The following is a 27,262-nucleotide window of genomic DNA, read 5'->3' on the forward strand; positions in this document are numbered from 1 at the left end:
GTAGATACAAAAAATTCTAGTAGCGCAAAAAAGAATGATAAGCTCACTCCCCAATCACATTCACTGAAAACTTGTAAAGACTGTAGACATAAATATAAAAATAGTCCCAGCATGAATCAGTCCACCAAAGCAGCGTTGAAAAAAATATATGACAAATAGCGATATTCACACTGATGTATCCCTTGAAAGATCCTAATCGGTGCAGAAATAAAGGATCACCTTGACCACCACCACTGTGCTCTGAAGGGGGGAAGGTAATGCACACTCACCGACTTCACTGGCCCAGTGATTCTCACCACTGAGCAAACAAGCCACAATACAGCCACTACCACTCGGGCTTCCGAATTGGGACCAATCAGACCAATGACAGGCTCTGCTGCATCCACTTGGAGTTCCGGGATGGGGCCGATAATGGGCTCAATCAAGTAAATGGACATGCAAGGGAAGGAAGGAATAGAGCTCCACTAGTGTGATAACGTATAATACTGGCTTTATTTCAAATTACACAATACATCACACTCACATGACATCAGTTGAAAATTCGCATGACCGGAGGTGTATACCCATCGGGACCCGTATCCTGACTCCACGCCGCGGAGTGATGTCATGTGAGTGTGATGTATTGTGTAATTTGAAATAAAGCCAGTATTATACGTTATCACACTAGTGGAGCTCTATTCCTTCCTTCCCTTGCATGTCCATTTACTTGATTGAGCCCATTATCGGCCCCATCCCGGAACTCCAAGTGGATGCAGCAGAGCCTGTCATTGGTCTGATTGGTCCCAATTCGGAAGCCCGAGTGGTAGTGGCTGTATTGTGGCTTGTTTGCTCAGTGGTGAGAATCACTGGGCCAGTGAAGTCGGTGAGTGTGCATTACCTTCCCCCCTTCAGAGCACAGTGGTGGTGGTCAAGGTGATCCTTTATTTCTGCACCGATTAGGATCTTTCAAGGGATACATCAGTGTGAATATCGCTATTTGTCATATATTTTTTTCAACGCTGCTTTGGTGGACTGATTCATGCTGGGACTATTTTTATATTTATGTCTACAGTCTTTACAAGTTTTCAGTGAATGTGATTGGGGAGTGAGCTTATCATTCTTTTTTGCGCTACTAGAATTTTTTGTATCTACATATTGCTTGTATTTACATATATTCTCTTATTTCATGTTATTTTATCAAGTAGCAGCATTTGTTATCACACTATATTAGAGGTAGTTATCCTCTCTAAGCGCTTGGTTGCTTGCAAACTAGTGTTAGTTCCGGGTTGTGTGTAAGCTATCTATATATATTTTTGCAAAATTGTCGCTCTTTTTTTGTTTATAGCGCATGATCAAAAAATCGCACAGGTGATCAAATACCACCAAAAGAAAGCTCTGTTTGTGGGAAAAAAAGGACGCCAAATTCGTTTAGGTACAGCGTCGCACGACCGCGCAATTGTCCGTTAAATTCACGCAGTGCCGAATCGCATAATAGGCCCTGGTCAGGAAGGGGGTAAAATCTTCCGGGGCTTAAGTGGTTAAGAACTCTGCCTAATTATTTCCGGATAAAAAAAGGTCTGCCATGGAAAGTGGTAATGTCAAAAAGTAGTGCATGTATGTAAAAAGCAGAGATACTGGTAAATTAAGACGCTAAAGTTGGTTTAAAAAAAAAAAAAAAGCCTGCTTAAGAAAAATCTTGTCTCCAGCTTCCATCACGTGAAGAATGAGTGGAGTAAAATATTATTATTATTATTATTATGGGAAATTGATGTTGAAGGCTATACTGTCCCTATAACCCATTCCTGTTTTTGTCTGACTATTATGCTAATAAATGGTTCTGATCATTTTCTTTTGTGTGCCCTGCTGGACAAACCCAATATTTTGCTTGTGCTGGGTATATTTGAATGAGGCAGTGCATGCACTGGCAACTCTCAGGATCTAACAGCAGGTGGCATGGCTTTTTTTTTTTTTTTTGTCCTGAGAAAGCAATTAGAGACTTGGGATGAAGCTGTCCCATATCTGGCTCTGCTCCTAAACACCATCAGAGTGGGGGAACTGTCTCCCAGAACACAATGTGGATGCAGCCTCTTCCCTCACATTCCCAGGAGCACCCTCAGCGCACTAACCCTTTCACTGCTAAACCTTTCAAATAACAGCCCTTCACTTCTCATTTACTGAAGGCAAAATATCATTGATCCTAGATTGTTTTTTTTTTTTTTTTAAAAAAAGGAACACACATTGCCCTGCTAGCTTAGGACCACAGCAATAGTTGTGTTAAAATACAGTGGGTACGGAAAGTATTCAGACCTCCTTAAATTTTTCACTCTTTGTTATATTGCAGCCATTTGCTAAAATCATTTAAGTTCATTCTTCTTCCTCATGAATGTACACATTCATAACAAAGTGAAAAATTTAAGGGGGTCTGAATACTTTCCATACCCACTGTACTTTACAGCACCCATAGCCAATGCTTATCATTGCTTTTGCTTGCATGGTCAATAAAAAAAAGAAAAAAAAAAGAGAGAGAGAGAATATCAATCAGCAGTCAGCCAGCTTACCTTCTACCTTCCACAGCGCAGAGCACATGAAGGGAGGAGGTGGGTGGAGCCATTCTCGAATATGCACGGAGGAGGACGAGGAAGATCCTCCTCCGCTCTGCATTCTGGGTCCTCTCCTCTGGACGTCACTGGTTGCTAGACGCCAGTCGGCTGGCCATCCTAGCAACCAGTGTAGCTCAGACTACACAGCCCTGGCAGAGGAACAAAGCAGAGATAACCCGCCTGACAGGGAAGTGAACGGCTCACTTCCTTACAGCTTTTAGCGGCTTGCTACACCTACGCTGCGCCGCCCCTTCCTCGCGGCGGCCATTATGTTATTATTTTTCGCCATCTTTGACCGGTTTTCAGCCGAAATGGGATAGGCCCATTTTCGGCCGAAATTTTCAGTTGCCGAAATTTCGGTGCACCACTAGAAGGGACACATCCCCCCCCCCCCCCCCCCCCACCACACACACACACACACACACACACACACACACACACACACACACACACACACACACACACACACACACACACACACACACCACACAGGAACAGAGCTGAGGCTGTCAAGTACACACTATAGAGGGATATGCTTTGTTCATATTTAATGTCTTAGGTTTACAAACGCTTTTTAATGAGCACGACTATCGAAATTGATTTTTCTCTCATAGCAGTGTGACTTATAACCATCTATCAATAGGCCCTGTTGACGCTAGAGTTTCTCCAGTTCATAAACTTAACAGTGTAAATGTCTCTCTTGCCACGTAGGGATCAATAAAGGACCAACTCAAGGCTTACGGAGCACTAACAGAATTCGTGACCCGGAAGTACACCCGCCAGATTCTAGAGGGGGTGCACTATTTGCACAGTAATATGATTGTACATCGAGACATCAAAGGTGGGTCTGGCCTGTGGTGAAAGCTAGACTGTGCAGAAGTTTGATTTGTGTGTATAGTATCAGAGCAGGAGGCTAAACCTCCTAAATAGGGACAGTTACATTCATATTACATACATGGTCACCACATAAACAGTGCTCTTAGACTTTATATTACAGCACATTCAAGTTTTTACTATGTTTTACCTGCCAGGAGCTAACATTCTGCGAGACTCTTCAGGCAATGTAAAGTTGGGAGACTTTGGAGCCAGCAAACGTCTGCAGACTATCTGCCTTTCTGGTACAGGTATGAAGTCGGTCACTGGCACCCCCTACTGGATGAGTCCGGAAGTAATCAGTGGGGAAGGGTATGGGCGGAAAGCAGACATCTGGTAAGTAGTATACAGGGCGGTTATTTTATTTGATTAGTGTAACTGAGTTTTCTTTCAGTACATTTTTATCCACCAATTTTCAGATTACGATGCGTATGAAAAAGCTAAATAGAACAGTAGCTTCATACATGTTTAATACAGATCAATCCGTTGTAGGCGTATGTTCTATACCGATCATGTAAATCAGTGGGAACATATGAGCTTGATTAACATGCAAAAGTTTTCAAGGTTTTGTTGTACTATATCGTTATCCACGGGTAAGTCAGAGCATGGGTGTGCATCAAGGAACCAAGATATAAGAGTCTTAGGGTAAAACTACAAGAGGATCATATATTTATGAGGAATAAAGGAGTTCATTTGCTTTCATCTTACTACCTTTAGTGCGGTCTCAATTTTTGGACTTTTCGGTGTATAGATGTTGCCAAATGTTTTGAGCATGTCACAAATAATACTTTTCGCAAAGTCCGCTGCCTCAGTTTTTATGATGGCGATTTGCATATACTCCAGAATGTTATGAAGAGTGATCAGATGAATTGCAATTAATTGCAAAGTCCCTCTTTGCAATAAAAATGAACATAATCATATAAGCCTTTCCACTGCATTTGTGACAGTTTCAAGGTGCCCAAGAAGGTCAAACAAGCGACAGGATTGGCTCCTACAGTTGATTCCGCTGCAGGATCTGGGCACCACCAGTGCAGAGCTTGCTCAGGAATGGCAGCAGGCAGGTGTGAGTGCATCTGTGTGCACAGTGAGGAGAAGACCTTTGGAGGATGGCCTGGTGTCAAGGACAGCAAAGAAGCCTCTTCTCTCCAGGAAAAACATCAGGGACAGACTGATATTCTGCAAAATGTACAGGGATTGGACTGCGGAGGACTGGGGTAAAGCCTTTCTCCCTGATAAATCCCCTTTGCGATGGTTTGGGGCATCTGGAAAAAACCTTCTGATGAAAAAGTAAGCACTACCATCAGTCCTGTCACGCCAACAGTAAAGCATCCTCAGCCAAGGGAGTGGGCTCACAATTCTGCCTAGGAGCACAGCCATGAATAAAGAATGCTACAAAAACTTCCTCCGAGAGCAACGTCTCCCAACCATCCTAGAACAGTTTGGTGAGGAACTATGACTTTTCCAGCATGATGGAGCACCTTGCTATAAGGAAAAAGTGATAACAAAGTGGCTTGGGGAACAAAACATGGGAATTGTGGGTCCATGGCCAAGAATCTCCCCAGACCTTAATCCCATTAACCACTTGCCGACCGCCGCACGACTATCTACGTCGGCGGTCAGCCCCTCACAGGCAAACTAACGTAGGGCTACGTTGCTTGCTTGTGAGGGTCTAGGGAGCGAGCGCGCGCCCCCGGAGGCGCGCTCCCGCGTGGTCACGGATCCCCCCCCGCGCGTGTGACCAGCGGACCCGATGTCCGCCGGCCACTCGGCGATCGGCGGGGGAGAGGGAGAATGTCAGGCAGCTTGTGTAAACAAGCTGCCTGTCATTCTCCTCGCTGCAAAGACACTGATCACATGGATCTACTATGTAGATCCGTTGATCAGTGTCCTTACAGCTGAAGCCACAGCCAATCACAGTAGAAAGCACGCCCCTAGGGACACACACAGCCCCTCCCTCCCAAATAAAGTTAACCCCTTCACTACCAGTGTATTATTACTGTAACAGTGCATGTATATAGCACTGATTACTGTAGAAATGTCACTGGTAACCCCAAAAGTGTCAAAAATGTCAGTCAAGGGTCCGATCTGTCCGCCGCAATGTCGCAGTACCGCAAAAAAAAATCGCAGATCGCCGCCATTACGCGTTAAAAAAAAAAACAACAAAAGTGACAAAAATCTTTCCCTTTGTTAGTAAACGCGATAACTTTTGCGCAAACCAATCAAAATACACTTTTTGCGATTTTTTTTTTTTTTTTTTTTTTTTTTTTTTTTAACCAAACATAGGTAGCATAAAACAAATTGGCCGAAAATGTTAAAAAATTTAGATTTTTACATTTTTTTTTGGGGGGAATTTCATATAAAAAAATGTGAAAAATATTGTTATTTTTGCAAAATTGACGCTCTTTTTTGTTTACAGCGCGTGATCAAAAAATTGCACAGGTGATCAAATACCACCAAAAGAAAGCTCTGTTTGTGGGGAAAAAAGGACGCCAAATTCGTTTAGGTACAGCGTCGCACGACTGCGCAATTGTCCGTTAAAGTCACGCAGTGCTGAATCGCAAAATACCCCCTGGTCGGAATGGGGGTAAAATCTTCCGGGGCTTAAGTGGTTAAGAACTTGCGGTCAATACTCAACAGGCGGGTAAACAAAAAAAAAAAAAAAACCTCACAAATTCTGACAATACCCCAAGCATTGATTATGCAAGAATGGGCTGCCATTAGTCAGGATGTGGTCCAGAAGTTGATAGCATGCCAGGGGGAATTGCAGAGGCCTTGAAAAAGAAGGGTCAACACTGCAAATATTGACTGCATAAACTTGTGAAACTTTCACAGTGAAGCAGCAAACTTTGTGAAAATTATTATTTGTGTCATTCTCAAATCTTCTGGCTGCGGTTGTAATGTGTGTAGGATAATGATTGAGGTAGCACCATAAGCCAGGAGAGGCAGGAGAAGAAAAAGTAAACTGAATAAAAAGAACAAAGAAGAGGGAAAAGAGGAAGAAAGTGGAAGACGGGGCTTAGACCTGATTCACACACATCCTGAGTCCTAGGTAGGATTCAGTGTGCATAGATTGCAGGCTCTCTAATGCCTCGTTTCCACTGAGCGGAACGGTTCGGGTCAGTACAGTTTGGAAGGGTTAGAATGGTCCGGCCTATTCAGGTGAGCGTTTTCACTGCAAGTTGGACCACCAGGGGCCATGTGGGGTTTACACCAAATGCCTTTTGACGTGAGCATTGATGTTTTCCTGTCCGCCAATCAGTGGAATGTATCATGTAACGCCAGTAGCTCTGCCCTAACTGTACCACTTCCTATGGCCCTACATCTGAAGGAGGACCAGGAATGGTGCGGTTTGGTTCGGTTGTATGGGCCACTTTCATAATGGAAACACTCAAAATAGCGTAGCGTACCGAACCGATCTGCTCAGTGGAAATGAGGCATAAGTAACTTTCTCACCCAGGTAAAACTGGCTCTCTGGTGGATGTATGCACCACAAACGACACAACAGCTAGGATTGACACCCCCTAAAGCCCAGGAAGTATGTTTAAGACAGCCAGGGGGTCTTAACTGGGACTGGGCATCTGCAGACAGGAAGTGTGTCCTTGCTGCAATGCCCTTCATAAAAAGGAGAAAATTCCAGCAGTAATGCAGTTTTCTACCAAGCACCAAGGGTAGAAGCAGATGGGACAGAAACAAGTAAGGCTTCAAATGCAGTAACCCGTAGTAAAGGGACTTCAACTTTTTTTTCCCCTTTTTTTTTTTTTTTCTTTTTTTTTAATCTGATGGTTTAGATACATTTTAGGAATTGGCAATAAGGAATTAGGAGCCTTTATTGAATGGGTACCTTTTGCAGTGGGGATTGTTGTTTTTTTTTTTTTTTTTGTAATTTCTTTGTTTCCTTTCACCAGGAGCGTGGGTTGCACAGTTGTAGAAATGCTGACTGAGAAACCGCCCTGGGCGGAGTTTGAGGCCATGGCCGCCATCTTTAAAATCGCCACCCAAACCACCAACCCACAGCTGCCAGCACATGTATCCGACCACACCAGGGACTTCCTTAAAAGGATTTTTGTAGAGGCCAGATTGAGGCCGTCGGGTGAAGAACTGCTAAGGCACACGTTTGCCCAGTGTCACTAGCGACTTCCCCCCCCTCGTTCAGCTCTTCCTTTTCTGCTGCGTCCTTCCAAAGCTGATGGCACTTTACAAGCCAACTAAAGACACGTATGGTATTGACAAGAGAGATGACCGAGATTCTCTCGATTCTACTTATCTTATTGGAGGGCTCCTTGGACTGGTCATGGTAAAGACTTCCTGATGTTCAAAGCTTGGAACATGGTACATCTGCGTTACTCCAAGTCAAAGCACTTTAGAACATTCTCATTCCTTGTCCTTTTTGGTAACGGGAACCTTCCGGGGCGAAGGACACAAAACAAGTTGTGAAGGACATGTAGACGCAGGTCGGCACAAGGCAGCTCTGTTTAATATTTTTTTTTATTTTTCAGTGTAGATTATGTACCTGGTATAAGCACTGCTTGGGATCAGCGCTGCTTTTCGTTTTTTGTTATGTGTTCAGTTTTTGACCGTCATTCTGTTTCCATGTATATGCATAATCTGATCCATTGGGCAAGCATTAGCAAACGGCATCGCTGCAACCAACCTTTCCGGGTTCCACCTCCTCCCCACAAGACAAGTGAAATATACAGGCCGCACACCATTGTACCCTATAACCAAGCCTATATTGTGGGTGAAATGCGTCAGTGCAGAGTTGCATCTTGCAGAGAAGACTGACTTTGATGTGAATAAAGTTGATTGTGACAGTGGAGAGCGGTCTGTATGTTCTACTTATCTGATCCATTGGGCTTAATCCATCTGCAAAGAACAAAGAAAAATGGGCCCACTGTATGATCTTTGTACGTTTTTTGTTGCCGTTCGCAGCGCTTAACAAGCAAGCCTTTGAGGCTTTAAAATAAGCCACAACTCATGTTGAATCTGATTTAACAGGTGAAGCAGGCAGGGTGGGGGCTGTACCATCAGAGGAACTTTCCTTAGACCTGTGAAGCAGGTTTATTGGTGCTGTAGTTCCAAGCGTAGTGACCCAGAGCTAGCATGGTACATCCCATGTTCCTTAACTTAGTGGTCCTCAACCCTGGCCTACAGGGCCCACTAACAGGCCAGGTTTGCAAGATAACTGAAATGCATCCCAGGTGATATCATTTGCTGCTCAGTGATTGCAGTACTCTAGTCTGCATCTCCCCAAGGTAATACTTAAAATCTGGCCTGTTAGTGTGCCCTTAGGACCAAGTTGAGGACCACTGCCTTAACTGTTCTCTATGGTGATTGCAAACATCTGCAGAGCACCCCAGTGCAGAACCACAACTCGATACTTTATGATCAGGATCCTGATCGCTGCAGAACCATTTATATGTACAACTGAGGCAAGTTTGATTTTACTGCCCCTGCCCTGCCTCACTCAGAGACCTGCTTCTGTGGTTGAGTCTACTTTAGGGTGTATGTATAATTTAAAAAAAAAAAAATTTGTTAGAGTACGGAAGGATTAGAACCTTTGTTTGTATTTTATTGCTCAGTATATTTTTAAACCCATGAGGAGCGCTGGGTTACTCACTGTGTACTTACATGGTATATTGGAGTCAACTGGCTGCTCTTATTTTTTTCCTAGGATTCCTGTGAAGGGTTCTTAGGAAAAAGTGATCATAGGGTAAGGAATAGAAGAGCCACTCCATGTATGAGGATCTAAAGCAACCTTTCAACACAGAGGAACCCTTGAAATAACTTTGCCGTCCTAGGGAACCCCTTCTAAAAATGACTATATATACAAACCATGATATATTAGTGTTCTGTTCAGTGGGAAGAATTGTTCCTTACGCTTGTGGTCATTGGGAAGAATTACACCAATTACAGATGGCTAAAAAGGATCAATGGTGTCAGTGGAAAATTGCTCATTGCTTAAGGAACCCCTAGCAACCTCTGGAGGAACCCTAGAGTTCCATGGAACCCTGGTGGAGCAACTCCTGATCTTGAGTAATTTATTTTAAAATCACCAAGAAAAGGCAATGCATTTTGGGGTTGTTTCAGTCCCCCCATCTTCAGGACTACAAATATAGAAAAACCATGAATATAATCAAAATCAGTGACTATGATCAATATCCACCAATCAATGAATATAATGGGGATGCACCCTTTTTTTTTTTATCAACGAGTACTGATACTTTCGGTCAAGTGCCTGCCGATACCAAGTCATAGGTGTGCGCAGCCTATTGCATTAGGGTGTGCACCCCAAAGCTCAAACATATGTGTGTGTATATATATGTATATGTATATGTATGTATATATATATATATATATATATATATATATATATATATATATATATATATATATATATATATATATTATACATACACACACACACACTGTTATGAATAAATTTGAACAAACATTTAATAATTTATAAAAACATGGACGGTGTCAGTAGGGCAGTGGGCCCTGGACAATAGGGGGAACTTGCGCCGCACTGGATGATTAGGGTGTGCCCAGGCACCCCCGGCACAGCACCTGCGCATGCCTATGTACCAAGTACTGATACTTTGAGGTGTGATTTGCCTCCATACAAAATGAATGGGCGCAAGTCGCACTGCAAAGAATTGTCTGCGATTTGAACAGGAATGCGGTGTGATTACTGTCCGAACCGCATGCGGTTACCCCCACCACTCCTGTGTGAACCCAGGCTTGTCATAGGGATTTCAGTCTGGGTTCACGCTTTCATTAAAGGCACATAATGTGTTCACCATTAACCGGTTGGAACACTTTTACGAAATGTGCAATGCCCACTTAAGGCCTGGAGGGAGGAGGGATGGTAGGAAGAATATTTATATGCAGTTCACTTTTTTCTTTTTTTGTGCTCTCCTTAAGGCTCTGTTCACACACATGCGAATTGGATATGGATTTCCTCACATCCAATTCGCATGACTGGAGAGCGTGACCGGCTCTTAATTAGGGGTGCACCGATCCGACTTTTCTAGTCCCCATACCGATTCCTGGCTTTGCGTATTTTCAGATACCGATCCGGTACTATTGTTTTGTTATAACAATTGTGCATTCAAAATCTAAAATATGTATTCAAAGTCAAACTCAAAATTAAAAAAAAAAAAATGTAGCCACAAGAAAAAAAACTGATTATTATTGTATGTTCAAGCAATAAACAAACAGGAAACCTGTAAAAAATATAAAGTGCAAAATCCTGCAAACAGGAATTTAAAATGCAACCTACAACTGAACATAGCCGCATTGGATCAGCCCGTGGATCTGTTAATTTTACCGATCCCAGATCCAGCTATTTTGCCAGTATTGAGGCCGATATCCGATCCTAATATCGGATCGGTGCATCCCTGCTCTTAATGGAGCCAGTTCACACAGCTCCGGGGGGCAGCCGGGGTCCCCATTAAAAAAGGGTCTTGTGCGTCTTTGGTTCTGATTCAGGTGCGAATTCAGGCAAAAATTCGGACCTGAATCAGAGAACAGGGACGCCCTGGACCCCATGCTGTGAACGGAGCCTGAAGGTGAGATAATTGGGTGAATTAGTAAATAAAGGGCACATAATCTGCCTGTTCACGCTTTCACTAAATGTACAATGCCCATTTTGGGCCTGAAGGGAGGTAAGAAGAAAGGTGAGGTAGGAAGATAGGATGAATATTTAGATTTATACACTATTCACCCTTCTTTTTTTTTGTTTTATCGCAATATAATCAATATTCTCGCAACAAGATGGTCTGGAATTTCACAACACAAGTAATAGGTGGAGGTTGGGAAAACAGTGGGAGGAAGGGAAAGGGGGGGTTGTAAGAGAGCTTATGGGGAGTAGATAGGGCCGGGTAAGTTAAATATTTTTTGCATTCCAATGTGGGGGATCCCTGCCCTTCCTACTGTCCCTCTTTCTTTGATTTAGTCCCGGTTCACACTACCGCGACTTGGTTGCCCGACAAGTCGCGTTCCATTCTGTGCTACAGGAACCGTTCTAATAGGAGTGACTCAGAAAATAGTTCCTGTACTACTTTTGACACAAGTCGGAGCGACTTTCATTGACTTCCATTATGTGAAGTCCGTGCAAGTCACAGTACACGGCGACTTCACAGGTCACCCCCGAAGTCGGATCACCATAGTGTGAACCGACACTTAAGGGGAGCAAGGCGGGAGAATATGAAAACAGAATGGGGACTCAGGATATACACTTTTTTTTTTTTTTTTTCAAATAAGAGTTTTTAATGTTTATACAAATCATTTTTTTAAATATTTATTTGTAAACTATTTAAAATGATTAAAAAGATTTTAAAAATGCACAGGTGCAGTGTGGGAAACCACATACGATTCGGGCAGGAATTGCACCACATTCCTGTTCAAATCACGTACAATTTTGTGGCCATTCATTTTTATATGGATGTAAATCGCACTGCAAAATATTGTTTTCTTCATTGGGGAGTATTTTCACGAGTACCCGTGAAAATACTCGGCATTGGTGCATCCCTAGAATATAATCCGTATTGAAATACTGTAAAAAATTTGCAAGTAAGACTTAATACACATGTTTGTGTATGTGTGTATGTATGTGTGTGTGTGTGTGTGTGTATATATATATATATATATATATATATAATAAATAATCATACACATATATATATAATATTATATGTGTGTGTGTGTGTATATATATATATATATATATATATATATATATATATATATATATATATATATATATATATATATATATATATATATATATATATATATAATAAATAATCATACACCTATATATAATATTATTTGTGTGTGTGTGTGTATATATATTATACACATACATATATATATATATATATATATATATATATATTATACACATACATATGTATATATGTGTGTGTATAATAATATAATATAGTGTAAGTGTGTGTGTGTGTGTATATGTATATATATATATATATATATATATATATATATATTTTATTATACACACACATACGTGTGTGTATGTGTGTGTGATATAGATATATATATATATATATATATATATATACACACTATATTATATTATTATACACACACATGTATACGTATGTGTGTATAATTATATATATATATTATACACATATATATATATTTTGTTTTATTTATTAATAAATCCTAGATGTATACGTTTCTAAGTAATAAAAGATTTCTTTATCATTTTATATGTATAAATTCTTGTGGATTTTTAACACCATTACTCTGGACCCCTATACATAGAGTGGCACCTAAATTCCTTTTCGTAAATATTTTTTTATTTATTGCGGTCTGTGTCCCCACTGTAGAGATTTCATCCTCCTGTCCTGCTGACCGTTCTCACCTGGACAGAAAGTGGGGGAAATCCAAAATTGTTCTGTCTGAACAAGGTGTGGGTAAGTCTTCCCAATGGGGGCACTGGGTTTGATGACACCTTGTCTAAGAGGGGAATTTTCCCAATTTTATTAGGTTTGCTTCCACTTCCGGTTGCGTCTTTGAGACAGAACAATCTCCCCAACAGGGACACAGACCGCAAACGGGTTATAAACTTCTTCCTACTCTATCTGAAAACGAAAAATTTTGACTATACATACACTTTAAAGGTACTGTACAAATCGCTTTTGGATTTGGGACTTTTCTTAGCTGAAATGCCAGTAAATTCAACCAACGATGTCCTTTTTTATATAATGATATGGTATTTATTAACATTCACAAATCTATAAAAAAATGTTCTTTACAGATACAAATCGAAGCCGCTGATAATGTTCACTTTTTGCTTCAAGCAGCATTGGGGGAAATGCGGCTTTACACGGTCCGCTTGTGGCATTCCCCGCAGGAAATGAGGATTGTTCATATATCCCCTTCCATCCTGTTCTCCGCTTTTTCCTCAACACCTCCCAACAAGTGTCTAGAATTTTCCTGAAATATCCTGGTGTGTTGGTATATATACATTTGTGAATGTTATTGATCGCTCTTTTATTCAGATGGTAATTTAGGCTAACTGGCTTTTTATTTGTAGTTTTAACTTCTGAAGGGAAGGTTGGGTACCATTTTAAATGGATTATCCATACAGAATAGCAAATTTCCATTTAGATTTGACTCCGACATAGAAGTTTAAGTCAACCGTTTTATCGTCCGTTCTGTCAAAGGTACTTTTTATAGCAACACTGATAACTGTAAAAATCTTGTAGAGGGTTCGTCATATGGTGTTCTACAATACCGGAGCTAAAGACCTATTTGGTGGATAGTTTTTCTGAACTCTGGTCAGTTTCTAAGGAAGAAAAAAAAACCTATTTGTAGCTCCCCTATTCTCTAGTAATGCTCGTTAGGGCTCCGTTCACACTAGTGCGACTTTGGACACCTAAAGTCGCAGCCCATTGATTTCAATGGCACCTGGTCTGATCCATGCGACTGAAAGTGGCAGCCACTTTGTAAAGGTTCCTGTACTACTTTGATGCTTTGTAGGAATAGATAACAAAAAGAGGACACATTGGCCTAGTGCAAGGGTCTTCAAACTTCGGCCCTCCAGTTGTTCAGGAACTACAATTCCCATCATGCCTAGTCCTGTCTGTGAATGTCAGAGTTTTACAATGCCTCATGGGATGTGTAGTTCCACAACAGCTGGAGGGCCGTAGTTTGAGGATCCCTGGCTTAGTGCATTATCCAACCACATTAATTCTCTATCGTTCATTGACGGACGCAGTCTCTGTTCTTCATAAGTTATGAAGAACAGAGACTGCGTCCGTTAACGAACTTCAGAGAAAAGGATTTTACGGTAAGACAAAAATCCACATTTTTTTTTTTTTTTTTTATTCAAAGTAAAAACCTAATATGTTAGTCATCCGGTCCAGGCTGGCTCATTCTGGTTCTTGCAGCCACGGCCCTTCATGGGGCCTGTGCTATGGGGGGAAGCTGATGCCCCCTGGGATATATGTAATGGGTAGTAAAAGCACTCATTGGGCCACTTCTTGTGGCTACACCCTCCCAGACAAGCCGATCGCTCAAGCTTAGGGGGACCTCACGGGGGTCCGTGTGGGCTGACCCGTTTCGAGGCTCTAATGGAGGACATACCTTTGAAATGCGTCAGCCAGCAGGGACCCCGGTGAGGTCCCCCCTAAGCTTGAGTGACCGGCTTCTTTGGGAGAGTGTAGCCACAAGGAGTGGCTTGATGAGCGCTTTTACTACCTATGTTTGGGAGTAGATATTTATTATGTTTGACTTTTATTAAAAATTTTGTTGCCTAATGCACTAGGCCAGTGCGCCCGCTTTTTTTTTTTTTTTTTTATCTTTTCCTCCAGTGTGTTCTGAGAACACCCCGATCCTAGAGGGCAGCTAGGCTACAAGAGAAATATCCGTCTTTTGCACTAGAGTAACTTCTTATTGGGCTATCACACTTATGCGCAGGAGATTATTGTTGTACTACTTTGATGTGACTTGAGTGCCAGAGAGTGTAAGTCGCATTAGTACGACTTTGGAGTTGCACTAGTGTGCACGGAGCCAAAATGGGACTTTTGCCCATGCTTGTGAAAATTATTCCCTATACAGGCAGTCCCCAAGTTACGAACACCCGAGTTACAAACGACTTCTACTTGCGAACGGATGTCAATTTCGGTCACTTGTGCTCCATGCTGGTGACAGTTACCGCTGAGCAGCCATCTTGCACCGCCAGACACATTCCACTCTGCAGTAGTGTATGTATTGCATGCCCACAAGAGCCCCAGATAACATGACCGCACACCCAGAAGCACCCAAAACATCCCACATCCCTGCACAGGCTGAAGTAGCACTTAAAAATGCACTGTTTCAACTTACAAACAAATTCCACTTAAGAACAATCCTACAGTCCCTATTGTGTTCGTAACCCGGGGACCGCCTCAATGCCTATTACTTATGCTTGCTTTATCCAGGATGATCAAACTTGCAAGCCTGGCAAATCCTGCGTTCTTTCCTGCCGCTCATCCACTGCATGGCTTGTTTCGTGCCACCATCTTTGTTTTCTTAGTCATCCGGTCCAGGTTGGCTCATTCTGGTTCTTGCAGCCATGGCCCAGCCATGCTGGTTACATCAACAGGAGGGGCGGCCATGCAGCTGCCAAAAAAATAACTGCTTTGTGAGTCCATTCATCAAGTGGGGAGGAATAAGAGAAGTTTTTTGTTCTAGCCCTCTAGACCTAACATGCCTATTACTAGAGAAAGGAGAGCAGACAAAAGGCATTTTTACAAGCTGACAAGCTTTTAAGGAAATTAATTTATAAGCAACAACTTCTCAAACGGCGTTTAAGCTCCTTGGTCAGGGGTAGGGCAACGTTTTGACACTCCCATCTGTTTTTGAAGCTACTAATCCCATGCATCTGCCTCTGGGAGTCATGCCCGTGGCTGTCAGTCTTGCAATGCCTCCTGGGATGTGTAGTTCCAGCACAGCTGGAGTTTCTAAGGTTGCCTACCCCTGGTCTAAGGCAGATTTAGGGCCTGCTGTCATTGTTCTGAATCCGCTTTGAATTGACTTGAGTCAGCTTTGCAAGATGTCCACTCTCGCCAAACGTTGATGGCAAAAATCAATAACTCAAAGCAAATGCATTATTTTTTGTGTGTATTTTACTGTTCACTTTTATGCTGCAGAATTGGCATTGGCAATTTAAAAGATTAAAGGACAAGTTCACTAATTATATGAAGCCTCCCTACCACCCTAGCTTAGGTTGAACCTCCCCCCCCCCTATCGCCGGGGCTTACTTATCACTGACAACTTCCATACTAATTCAGGCCCAGCCAATGGAAATATGGTGCCAGGTTGCCCATGCCTCCCCATAGACTAGAATGATACAGCCATTCAGGGATGTCCTATTCAAGTCTATTAAATGTTAACAAAGCAGGCATGGGAAGCCCAACACTGTGGTGTGTTTAATGTTACATAGTTACATAGTAGGTGAGGTTGAATAAAGACAATAGTCCATCCAGTTCAACCTGTGTAGGTGTGTGTGGCTGTAATCATCTCTCATACCCCTGAATGTCCTGATCCTTGAGATGTACGTCTAAGAGTCTTTTGAAAGCCACCATACTTCCCGCAGAAACCACCTCTTGTGGTAGAGAATTCCACAATCTTGTAGCCCTAACAGTAAAGAACCCCCCCCCCCCCGTTGCCTGAAGTTAAAACGCTTCTCCTCTAATCGCACTGTATGCCCTCGAGTCCTCATGCAATCCCTTCGACTGAACAGCTTTTTTTCTATGCTGAGATCCCCATTGAGATATTTAAAAATTGCTATCATGTCCCCCCTCAGGCGTCTCTTCTCCAGGGAGAATAAATCAAGCGATTGCAGACGCTCTTCATAATTAAGGTCCTCCAATCCCCTAATCAGTTTAGTTGCCCTTCTCTTGACTCTCTGTGGGGAAGCCTATTAGGCCAGTGGAGAAATTGCTTATCCTAGGGTAGTTTGGGGGGCTAAGGAGGGGAGAATAGGGGGGGGGGGATTTGTATAATTTTTGAACTTGTCCTTTAAGCCTTACTATTACTTCTGCAGTTGTGTGTAGAAAGAACTGTTATTCCTTTAGACACATGATTCAATGTCCTTTGGTACAGGTGTGTTTCTAGTTGCTCATAGTATTAATATAGCACATTACCATTTCCCAGGTTGGTGTTTCTCCACACTATAACTTGTGATGTAGTTGTTCACTCTTCGGTCTCAGGCTAATGACTCTTTATGTCCTTGATGAGGTTCTATCCACTGTTGGAAATTTTTGACTTCCAAGACCTAGGCCTAAAAGCAGATTTGTATTGTTCACCTGTTGCCTTCAGGTTGTGTGAGACACAAGTAGAATGTGAATTGATATCACCGAGGTGACTTGTATGTTCAGCCGGTATTGGTGGTGTTACATTGGCTGCTTTTTCAGTACATACTGGTGGCAGTCTTGAAAGAAGAGTTTTTTTTGGTGTTGAGGTGTATGTGTAGAAATACTGGTGACATCACTGTTGTAGGCTATCCCTCCGTATGGTACTCAGTGGCATCACTGTTGTAGGCGATCACTTCATATGGTGATGGTGGCGTTGTAGGCTATTACTGCCTATGGTATTGATGGCATTACTGTGGTAGGCTATTACTGCCTATGGTACCAACAGCATTACTGTGGTAGGCTATCACTGCATATGGTACTGATGGCATCACTGTGGTAGGCTATCACTGCATATTGTACTGGTGATATCTCTGGTAGGCCATCACTGCATATGGTACTTGTGGCATTACTCCAGTAGGCTATCACTGCATATGGTATTGGTGGCATCACTGCGGTAGCCTTTCACTGCCTATGATACTGATGATATAACACTGATAGCCTTTTACTGCATATGATACTGGTGATCTCACTGTAGTAGGCTATATGGTACTGGTGGCATCACTGCTGTAAGCTATCACTGCATATGGTACCGGTGACATCACTCTAGTAGGCTATCGCTGCCTATGGTACTGGTGACATCACTGTAGTGGGCTATCGCTGCCTATGGTACTGGTGACATCACTGTGGTGGGCTATCACTGCCTATGGTACTGGTGACATCACTGTGGTGGGCTATCGCTGCCTATGGTACTGGTGACATCACTGTGGTGGGCTATCACTGCCTATGGTACTGGTAACATCACTGTGGTGGGCTATCGCTGCCTATGGTACTGGTGACATCACAGTGGTGGGCTATCGCTGCCTATGGTACCGGTGACATCACTCTAGTAGGCTATCGCTGCCTATGGTATTGGTGACATCACTGTGGTGGGCTATCGCTGCCTATGGTACTGGTGACATCACTGTGGTGGGCTATCACTGCCTATGGTACTGGTGACATCACTGTGGTGGGCTATCGCTGCCTATGGTACTGGTGACATCACTGTGGTGGGCTATCACTGCCTATGGTACTGGTGACATCACTGTGGTGGACTATCACTGCCTATGGTACTGGTGACATCACTGTGGTGGGCTATCACTGCCTATGGTACTGGTGACATCACTGTGGTAGGCTATCACTGCATATGGTACTGGTGACATCACTGTGGTGTGTTATCACTTCATATGGTACTGGTGACATCACTGTAGTGTGCTATCACTGCATATGGTACTGGTGACATCACTGTGGTGTGCTATCGCTGTCTATGGTTCTGGTGACATCACTGTGGTGTGCTATCGCTGTCTGTTACTGGTGACATCACTGTGGTGGGCTATCGCTGCCTATGGTACTGGTGACATCACTGTGGTGGGCTATCGCTGCCTATGGTACTGGTGACATCACTGGGTGGGCTATCGCTGCCTATGGTACTGGTGACATCACTGTGATGGGCTATCACTGCATATGGTACTGGTGACATCACTGTGGTAGGCGATCACTGCCTATGGTACTGGTGACATCACTGCCTATGGTACTGGTGGCATCACTGTTGCAGACTATCAGTGCAGGTGGCACTGTGACAGGCAGCGGGGACCCATTCACACATATTTTCCATCTGACTGTAAGGCCGGCCATACACAAAAGCAAATTTCTTTCCTCATTGGTTACAGGAAAGAAATTCCCTTGATTTCCCCAATCAACCCAGATAGTGTTGATGCGGGAATCCCTCCTGCCAGACCAATGTCTTCTCCTTATGGGGGAGATGATAATCACTAGGGGCAATAGCAGCCGCTAGCGATAATCGCAAGAGAATTCGGCAGGCTGGTTGTACCCTAGTTGATTGATTGGTCAACTTGTTACATGCAGCCTTCCAATTAACGGTTCAAATCTTTAAGGATTCGAATAGTCTATGGCCAGCCTAAGCAGAACTCTGGCTAGACTATTGATATTCAAAAATTGCATATTCTTAAGCCGTAGAAAAGCTTTATTAAAAGCTTTTCTTGACCTCTGTAGTTACAAGCACTGTGGAGCAATTCATCCTCAAAATTCACAGATGCAGTGAAGTTATTCAAGGTGGTCACAGCACTCTGCTCCCTCCTCTTCCTGTGCACTTGTTCTGTGCATCTGTTAAAGATTAGGAATGAGAGTTTTTTTTTTTTTTGCTTTTGTATGTTGAGGATGAATTGCTCCACTATGCCAGCACCTACAGAGGTCACAAAAGGCATGCATTAAAGCTCATTTAGTGCTTGTTAAAGCTCAACACGTGAGCAGATCTGCCTGATCCATCACTAATATTATTACAAAGTAATATCTGGGTTTCTAAAGGCATTTATTTGGTGTTCACAAAGTAGATTTCTATCCTTTTTTGTGGCGAAGTAATACAGTATATTTAAATGAAAGATTTAGTGCCTGAAGTTCCGCTTTTATAATCTATCCCGGTCATATGCTACTGAGGATTAGAACTTGATGGCTTTATGATCTGTTGGTTTCCTTCCCGTGGGAAGCCGGAGTTTTCTATTCTGTTTTCATTTTCAGTAGAAACAGTTGCCTCTTTTTGAAGCTTTGGGCTTCCACAGTGATGTCACAAAATCCTTTCATAGTGATTGGGCCGAACGAATTTTCATCAGGATAAAGCCAGAGTCTGTCTGCGTCCAAAGTCTGTGACAAGTGCACTCTTTATTATTACCGAATGGGGCTTTGAACATTTCTTGTTTCTCTACAGTAATCTCTCTCTACCAATTATTATGTTCATTTACCAGCCGTTAAAGATGGGACCCATAACCGTAACCAACAGGACTATTACAGATTTTTAGTAATTTTTTTTTTACCTTTTTAGGGTCTGTTTTAACACTCTAATATATGAGATAAGGGAGCTTGTGTGCAACATCCATCCTTCTGCTGGTTCAAGCAGTTCAGCCAGAACAGGGTATTTTCAAATGATTTAAAGTCCATCTACTGCTAAAAAAACATTATTTTTGGATTTAATAGGGATGGTTTAGAACCCCTATTAAGGTTTTATTGCTGTCTCTGCTTTCAGGAGACTACCCCTCACTTTTTGTCCTGACGCTCTGTGTGTTACCAGGCTGGGTAGTAATGAGAGATCGCTATATAACAGACAGCATTAAAAGCATAATATAGATTCTAATCCCACCCCTCTCGTCCTAACGGATTTTAGCACCTCCCTCCTCAACTCAAGAGATTCTAACCCCTCCTTCCCCATTAAGCATATTCTAACCCCTGCCCTCCCAACCCTACAGACATCCTAACTTTGCCCTCCCAACCTTACAGAGATCCTCTCCCCCAACCCCTTCCCACCTAACAAGTTTTAGCCCCTCTCCTATCAACCGAAGACAGATTCTAACCCCACCCTTTTTGCTTTGAAATCCTAACCCCTCCCCTCTCAACCATACAGAGATCTTAACCCCGCCCCCAACCTTAGAGATCTTAACCCCACCCCCCAACCTTAGGGATTTTAACCCTGTCCCCCAACCTTAGGGATTTTAACCCTGTCCCCCAACCTTAGAGATCTTAACCCCACCCCCAACCTTAGAGATCCTAACCTCGCCCCCACCAACCTTAGAGATCCTAACCTCGCCCCCCCCCCCAACCTTAGAGATCCCAACCTCGCCCCCCCCAACCTTAGAGATCCCAACCTCGCCCCCCCCCCAACCTTAGAGATCCCAACCTCGCCCCCCCCCCAACCTTAGAGATCCTAACCTCGCCCCCCCCAACCTTAGAGATCCCAACCCCGTCCCCCCTCCAACCTTAGAGATCCCAACCTCGTCCCCCCCCCCCCCAACCTTAGAGATCCCAACCTCGCCCCCCCAACCTTAGAGATCCCAACCTCGCCCCCCCAACCTTGGAGATCCCAACCTCGCCCCCCCCAACCTTGGAGATCCCAACCTCGCCCCCCCCAACCTTAGAGATCCCAACCTCGCCCCCCCCAACCTTAGAGATCCCAACCTCGCCCCCCCCCAACCTTAGAGATCCCAACCTCGCCCCCCCCCAACCTTAGAGATCCCAACCTCGCCCCCCCCAACCTTAGAGATCCCAACCTCGCCCCCCAACCTTAGAGATCCCAACCTCGCCCCCCCCAACCTTAGAGATCCCAACTTCGCCCCCCCCAACCTTAGAGATCCCAACCTCGCCCCCCCCCCCCAACCTTAGAGATCCCAACCTCGCCCCCCCCCCAACCTTAGAAATCCCAACCTCGCCCCCCCCAACCTTAGAGATCCCAACTTTGCCCCCCCCACCTTGGAGATCCCAACCTCGCCCCCCCAACCTTAGAGATCCCAACCTCGCCCCCCCCAACCTTAGAGATCCCAACCTCGCCCCCCCCCAACCTTAGAGATCTCAACCTCGCCCCCCCCCCAACCTTAGAGATCCCAACCTCGCCCCCCCCCCAACCTTAGAGATCCCAACCTCGCCCCCCCCCCAACCTTAGAGATCCCAACCTCGCCCCCCCCCACCTTGGAGATCCCAACCTCGCCCCCCCCACCTTGGAGATCCCAACCTCGACCCCCCCCCCCAACCTCGACCCACCCAACCTCGACCCCCCCAAGCTCGACCCCCCCAACCTCGACCTCCCCAACCTTGGCGATCCTAACCCCCCCCCCCCCATTATTACAGGGATTCTAACCCTTTCCTTCCCACGCTTATAGGTTATAACCCCCTCCTTTCTCAGCATAACAGATTCTAACCCCCTCCCCTCTCAACTTAGATTCTTAGCCTGGGTCCACACTATTGCGATGTGGGAACCAGCGCAATTCTAGTGCGGGTTCCCGCATTGCATCTTCCCCGCAGGCAGTTCACACTGCGAACTTCTGCAGATGTCAATACAAAAATAACGACACCCCCAAATCGGATCACAGTGCGAACTCTGAATTTGGACAGGAGTTAGAATCTCTGCAAGGTTGTGAGGGGAGGGGTTAGAATCTCTGCAAGTTGAAATGCAATATTCCCCACGCACACATTCAAGATAACCGGCAATTCAGTGATGCTTGGGTGCTGTAATGACCATAGGTTGGAAACCGTGGATACTCAAAGTGTAGAAATGTCATCCGCACAACAAGGATTCTTCAAAAGTGTCCAAAGCTTTATTCCATGGTCACATAATAGATATGTAGCAATGTTTTGGAGCTATGTAGGGCCCCCTTCATCAGGCTGGTCATGTGCCTGATAAAGGGGCCCTGCGTGGCTCCGAAATGTTGTAACATATCTCTTATGTGACCGCGGAATAAAGCTTTGGACCCTTTTGAGGAATCCTTGTTGTGCTGATGACATTTCTACACTTTGAGTATCCACGGTTTCCAACCTATGGTGATTACAGCACCACTGAATTGCCGGTTATCTTGAATTTGGACCCATTCAAGGAATCCTTGGTGTGCTGATGACATTTCTTTACTTCGAGAAAGGAGGGGAGGAGTCAGAATCTGTCAGGTTGAGAGTTTGGGGGGCTGAAATCTTGGCTAAGAGAGGAAGCCTGGGTTCACTGTATTGCTGTGCAGATCACATGCGATGTATGTGCGATGCAAATTCAGCCACACAGTTGTAAGGCTGAACTCGCATTGGATTCGCATTAAAAAGGTGCAGGAACCTTTTTTTTTTTTTTCCCCCACACTAGAATCAGATTACATGTGTGTTAACACCCATGCGATCCGATTCCAGTGGCAGTTTTGTTGAAAATGTTGCGTTCGGTCAAAATGTTGCGTTGATTTTGTAGCTACAGGTTTGTGTCTAAAGCCATTATTGACCATCTTCGGTCTTCAGCCGTTTTTTTATAACAGTGCCTTCTAACTCATTGTGTGTGTGTGTGTTATCATTGTGTATGTGATTCCTAGTTTTGTACGTGTATTTATATATCTGCACATATCTGTACGTCTGAGGTGTGTATATGTGTGTTGGTACATTGATGTGCTGCACAGAAGTGCCAAATGTAAATGTATTTCTTTTTTTGTACATTCCTGTAATTATAAGAGATTTCCTTTAATATTGTATTGTATACTGTATGGTCTGGTACTGCAATCGTGATTGAATGCAAGGGCAGCGCTTTCCGAGTCTATCCTTCAAAGAGTCTGCTGCGGTTTTTATGTAGATTCTGCTATACGTCGGGGAATTTACCTTCTTTGAAAATGTTTAATGATATTAAGTGTTTAATAATAATAATTCATTAAGGCTCGGTTCGCACTGCCGCGACCTGAAAGTCGCGTGACTTATGGTGCGCGCCAGACGACTTCGATACGATTTCAGTGTGACTTGGAATAGTTTATATTCCCATCGCACACCTTCCTGGATATAGGCACATCAGTTGTGGGTGCTGCAGCGATCACCAGCTGGACACTGGATCCATCAGAGACATACAGGCGGTCCCGGGGGGTTACAAACAAGATAGGGACTGTAGGTTTGCGGAGTTCTGGCCTCAAATATCTTTTTTAACTAAAAATAGCCCTATAATACTAATCCATCGCCCTTTACAGAACCGCTATTCTCATACTTACAAGGTGTACAGTAATGGATTTTATGAAATGGATATATAATAGATAGATACTACACAATATCTCTAAATATATATAGTAGCGCAAACTTATCAAAAAGAAAGTGCCATAAATGATGTACAAAACTGCACAAAGTCCAATAGTTTGACAGATATCACACTAGCAGCAGGAAATGATCAGAATGTCATAAAACAGTCCATGTTCTTTCAATCTATTTCCTGGGATGACTGTACAAAGAAGTGTGTTTCTCAAAGGGGTCACCACCACCACCGTGCTCCAAAGGGGGGAGGAGAAATGCCCACTCACCAGATGCTGTGGCCCAACCCACTTTCGTGTTTGAGCATTCAAGCTTATAATGATGGTCACTGGTCCGGAATATCCACACCGGGGATCACACCAGCACAGTCAATAAAAGCTCAGATATAAGTAAGCTGGTAAGTGCATGGCTCTCCGAGGGCGGCTGCTGGAGATTGCATCCAAGTATCCAGGTGTCCAGGCGTAGGCTTGATGTCCAGGAACTGGTGGAGACTTAGCTCAATCTTTCCGGAAGTGCCGTGCAGCGGTGGAGACTTGTGCGGCGGCCGGGAGTCAGCGGAGGCGTCTGACGTCACAGGTAGGTGTGGGCAGTCTGGGCTTCGCAACTAGTTTCAGAGCATGCACGAAAGTCCTGTCCTGGACCTGCGCTCTCCTTTTTACACTTGAAAAAGGAGAGCGCAGGTCCAGGACAGGACTTTCGCGCATGCTCTGAAACTAGTTGCGAAGCCCAGACTGCCCACACCTACCTGTGACGTCAGACGCCTCCGCTGACTCTCGGCCGCCGCATAAGTCGCCACCGCTGCACGGCACTTCCGGAAAGATTGAGCTAAGTCTCCACCAGTTCCTGGACATCAAGCCTACGCCTGGATACTTGGATGCAATCTCCAGCAGCCGCCCTCGGAGAGCCATGCACTTACCAGCTTACTTATATCTGAGCTTTTATTGACTGCTGGTGTGATCCCCGGTGTGGATATTTTCCGGACCAATGACCATCATTATAAGCTTGAATGCTCAAACACGAAAGTGGGTTGGGCCACAGCATCTGGTGAGTGGGCATTTCTCCTCCCCCCTTTGGAGCACGGTGGTGGTGGTGACCCCTTTGAGAAACACACTTCTTTGTACAGTCATCCCAGGAAATAGATTGAAAGAACATGGACTGTTTTATGACATTCTGATCATTTCCTGCTGCTAGTGTGATATCTGTCGAACTATTGGACTTTGTGCAGTTTTGTACATCATTTATGGCACTTTCTTTTTGATAAGTTTGCGCTACTATATATATTTAGAGATATTGTGTAGTATCTATCTATTATATATCCATTTCATACTTTTTCAGTTAAGTAGCTGCATAGCCATTTTTATTCATCGGCGAGTGGTCCTCATTGTAGCGCTTGGGTTAGCTTATTTTCATCTGTTTGGCTTTCGGTGGGCATTTAAGCTTTCTTATTATACAAGTAATGGATTTTAGTCAAAATCTTACTTTTAAAAACGCTGTCTGGGCGCGGCCATCTTAGACGTGGGCATCAGAAGCCGCAGTGTAATCTGCTGTGTCCTTCTTCCTGATTCCAGGGAGTGTTCTGGGAGTTCTTCCTGATTCCAGCCTCCTGGGAGTGATGACAAACAGCTCCCAGGATGCAATGCAAAGGCGGAAGTGATGTCGGTGGCCGTGGAGAAGGAGGAAGTACAATCAAAAATGCCCAGAAAATAAGATAAGGGACCCCCGAAAAAAATTGAAAATGCCCAATTGTTCAATCAGCATAGCAAGCACTCCAGGAATCACTAAAGTTGCAAAATAGGCCGGAACTCCGCTTTAAGTCGAATTTGTAAGTCGCAACAGGTACATGTTTTTAAGTGTAGCCCCAACCAAAATAATAATTTTTAAGTTGTTTTGGATAGAATAGAGAAGGGTTAACACCCCTGTAACATTTATTTTGCTGTCTGTACCCCTGTTCAGAAGATTTCACCTCACTTTCTGTCCCTATGACAACTGGATTTTGAAAATGTTGGGTTGTTGTGGAAACAAGGGTTGGTGATAAAGCTTCAGTGGAGACACCTTTTTCCTATGAGAACTCTTACAGGAGTGAATTTCCCTTCCGAGGGGGAGATTTCTCCTCACTTCCTGTTGTCTCTCTCTGTTTGGAAGTAGGAGTCGTTTGTAAGTCGGATGTTTGTAACCCAGGGACCACCTGTATTGGCCAGCACACCAAGGATCCTGCATAGCAGTCCGAAGAAACTTTTTATTGCAAAAGGATCACATCAGGATAGGTACAACATTTTGGAGTGGCACAGGACCCCCCTTCGTCAGGTATGCCGGACAAAGGGGTCCTGCATGACTCCGAAACGTTGCACCTGTCCAGATGTGATCCTTTTGCAATGCATAGCAGTCCGAAGAAACTTTTTATTGCAAAAGGATCACATCAGGATAGGTACAACATTTTGGAATCACGCAGGACCCCCCCCTTTGTCAGGAATGCCTGAAAAAGGGGTCCTGCATGACTCCGAAACGTTGCACCTGTCCAGATGTGATCCTTTTGCAATAAAAAGCTTTTTCGGACTGCTATGCAAGATCCTTGGTGTGCCGGCGAATATGAATGTTTCAGTGGGACTTAGACACAACTTCAGGGAATGCCTGGGCAATTTTCCTGTAATGTCGAATCCAATTCACGTCAATAAAAATGAGGATCCCAACTGGAGGCGACTTCCATTTGGCCCCTTTCACACTTGTGCGACCTGAAGCAATGCCTGTGTAATCTTGAGGTTAATGGACCTCAAGTCGAACCAAAGTAGTGCAGGGACTACTTTTGAAGTCACTGCGACTTGCAGTCACACAGATATGAAAGGTACTCACTAGAAATCGTGGGGTACGACTTGACATGCAACATTGAAGTACCAAGTCGCGCAAGTGTGAAAGGGGCCTTTAAAGTCTATGGGCACAAGTCGGATAGAAGTTGCCTTCAAGTAGTACAGGAACCTTTTCTAAAGCTGGAGCGACTTCAGTAGCGCAAACTAAGACCGCTTGCATTGACTAACATGGGGTTTCATTTATCGCGTGACTCGGGGTCTTGCAAGTCAGATCCCGAGTCGCAGCAGTGTGAACCGAGCCTAAAGCTGAAGTTTAGGTATGGAAATTTTTACAAAAGCTCCCTTACCTGCCAACCTGCAACAAAACCAAAACAACCCTGTCTAAGCCTCTGTTCACAACGGTATGACTTATCATGCGATTTGACAGGTCCAAATCGCATGCCAAGTCACCCCCCTACTGACGGCAACGGAACTGTTCAAATCGGTGCAACACCAACTTTGTGGTGCCTATGGGGGGACGGGTACCTGCTTTTGACAGGTACCCTTCCACCACTTCCGGGATACGGCACCG

General features: G+C 44.1%; 1 protein-coding gene across 1 annotated transcript in view; it reads left to right on the forward strand.

Annotated features, from left to right (window-relative positions):
• Nucleotides 1-27,262, forward strand: part of ERCC3 (ERCC excision repair 3, TFIIH core complex helicase subunit) — a gene marked incomplete at its 3' end in the record, with an annotated part of 309,947 nt that overhangs the window by 86,665 nt on the left and 196,020 nt on the right. The window contains exon 15 of the mRNA XM_082261051.1: nt 3,291-3,420. Within this exon, the coding sequence (XP_082117177.1) occupies nt 3,291-3,420 (130 nt within the window). The remainder of the gene's footprint in view (nt 1-3,290; nt 3,421-27,262) is intronic.

Source organism: Pelophylax lessonae (assembly GCF_965119305.1).
Source record: "Pelophylax lessonae genome assembly, chromosome: 6".
Lineage (NCBI taxonomy): Eukaryota > Metazoa > Chordata > Amphibia > Anura > Ranidae > Pelophylax > Pelophylax lessonae.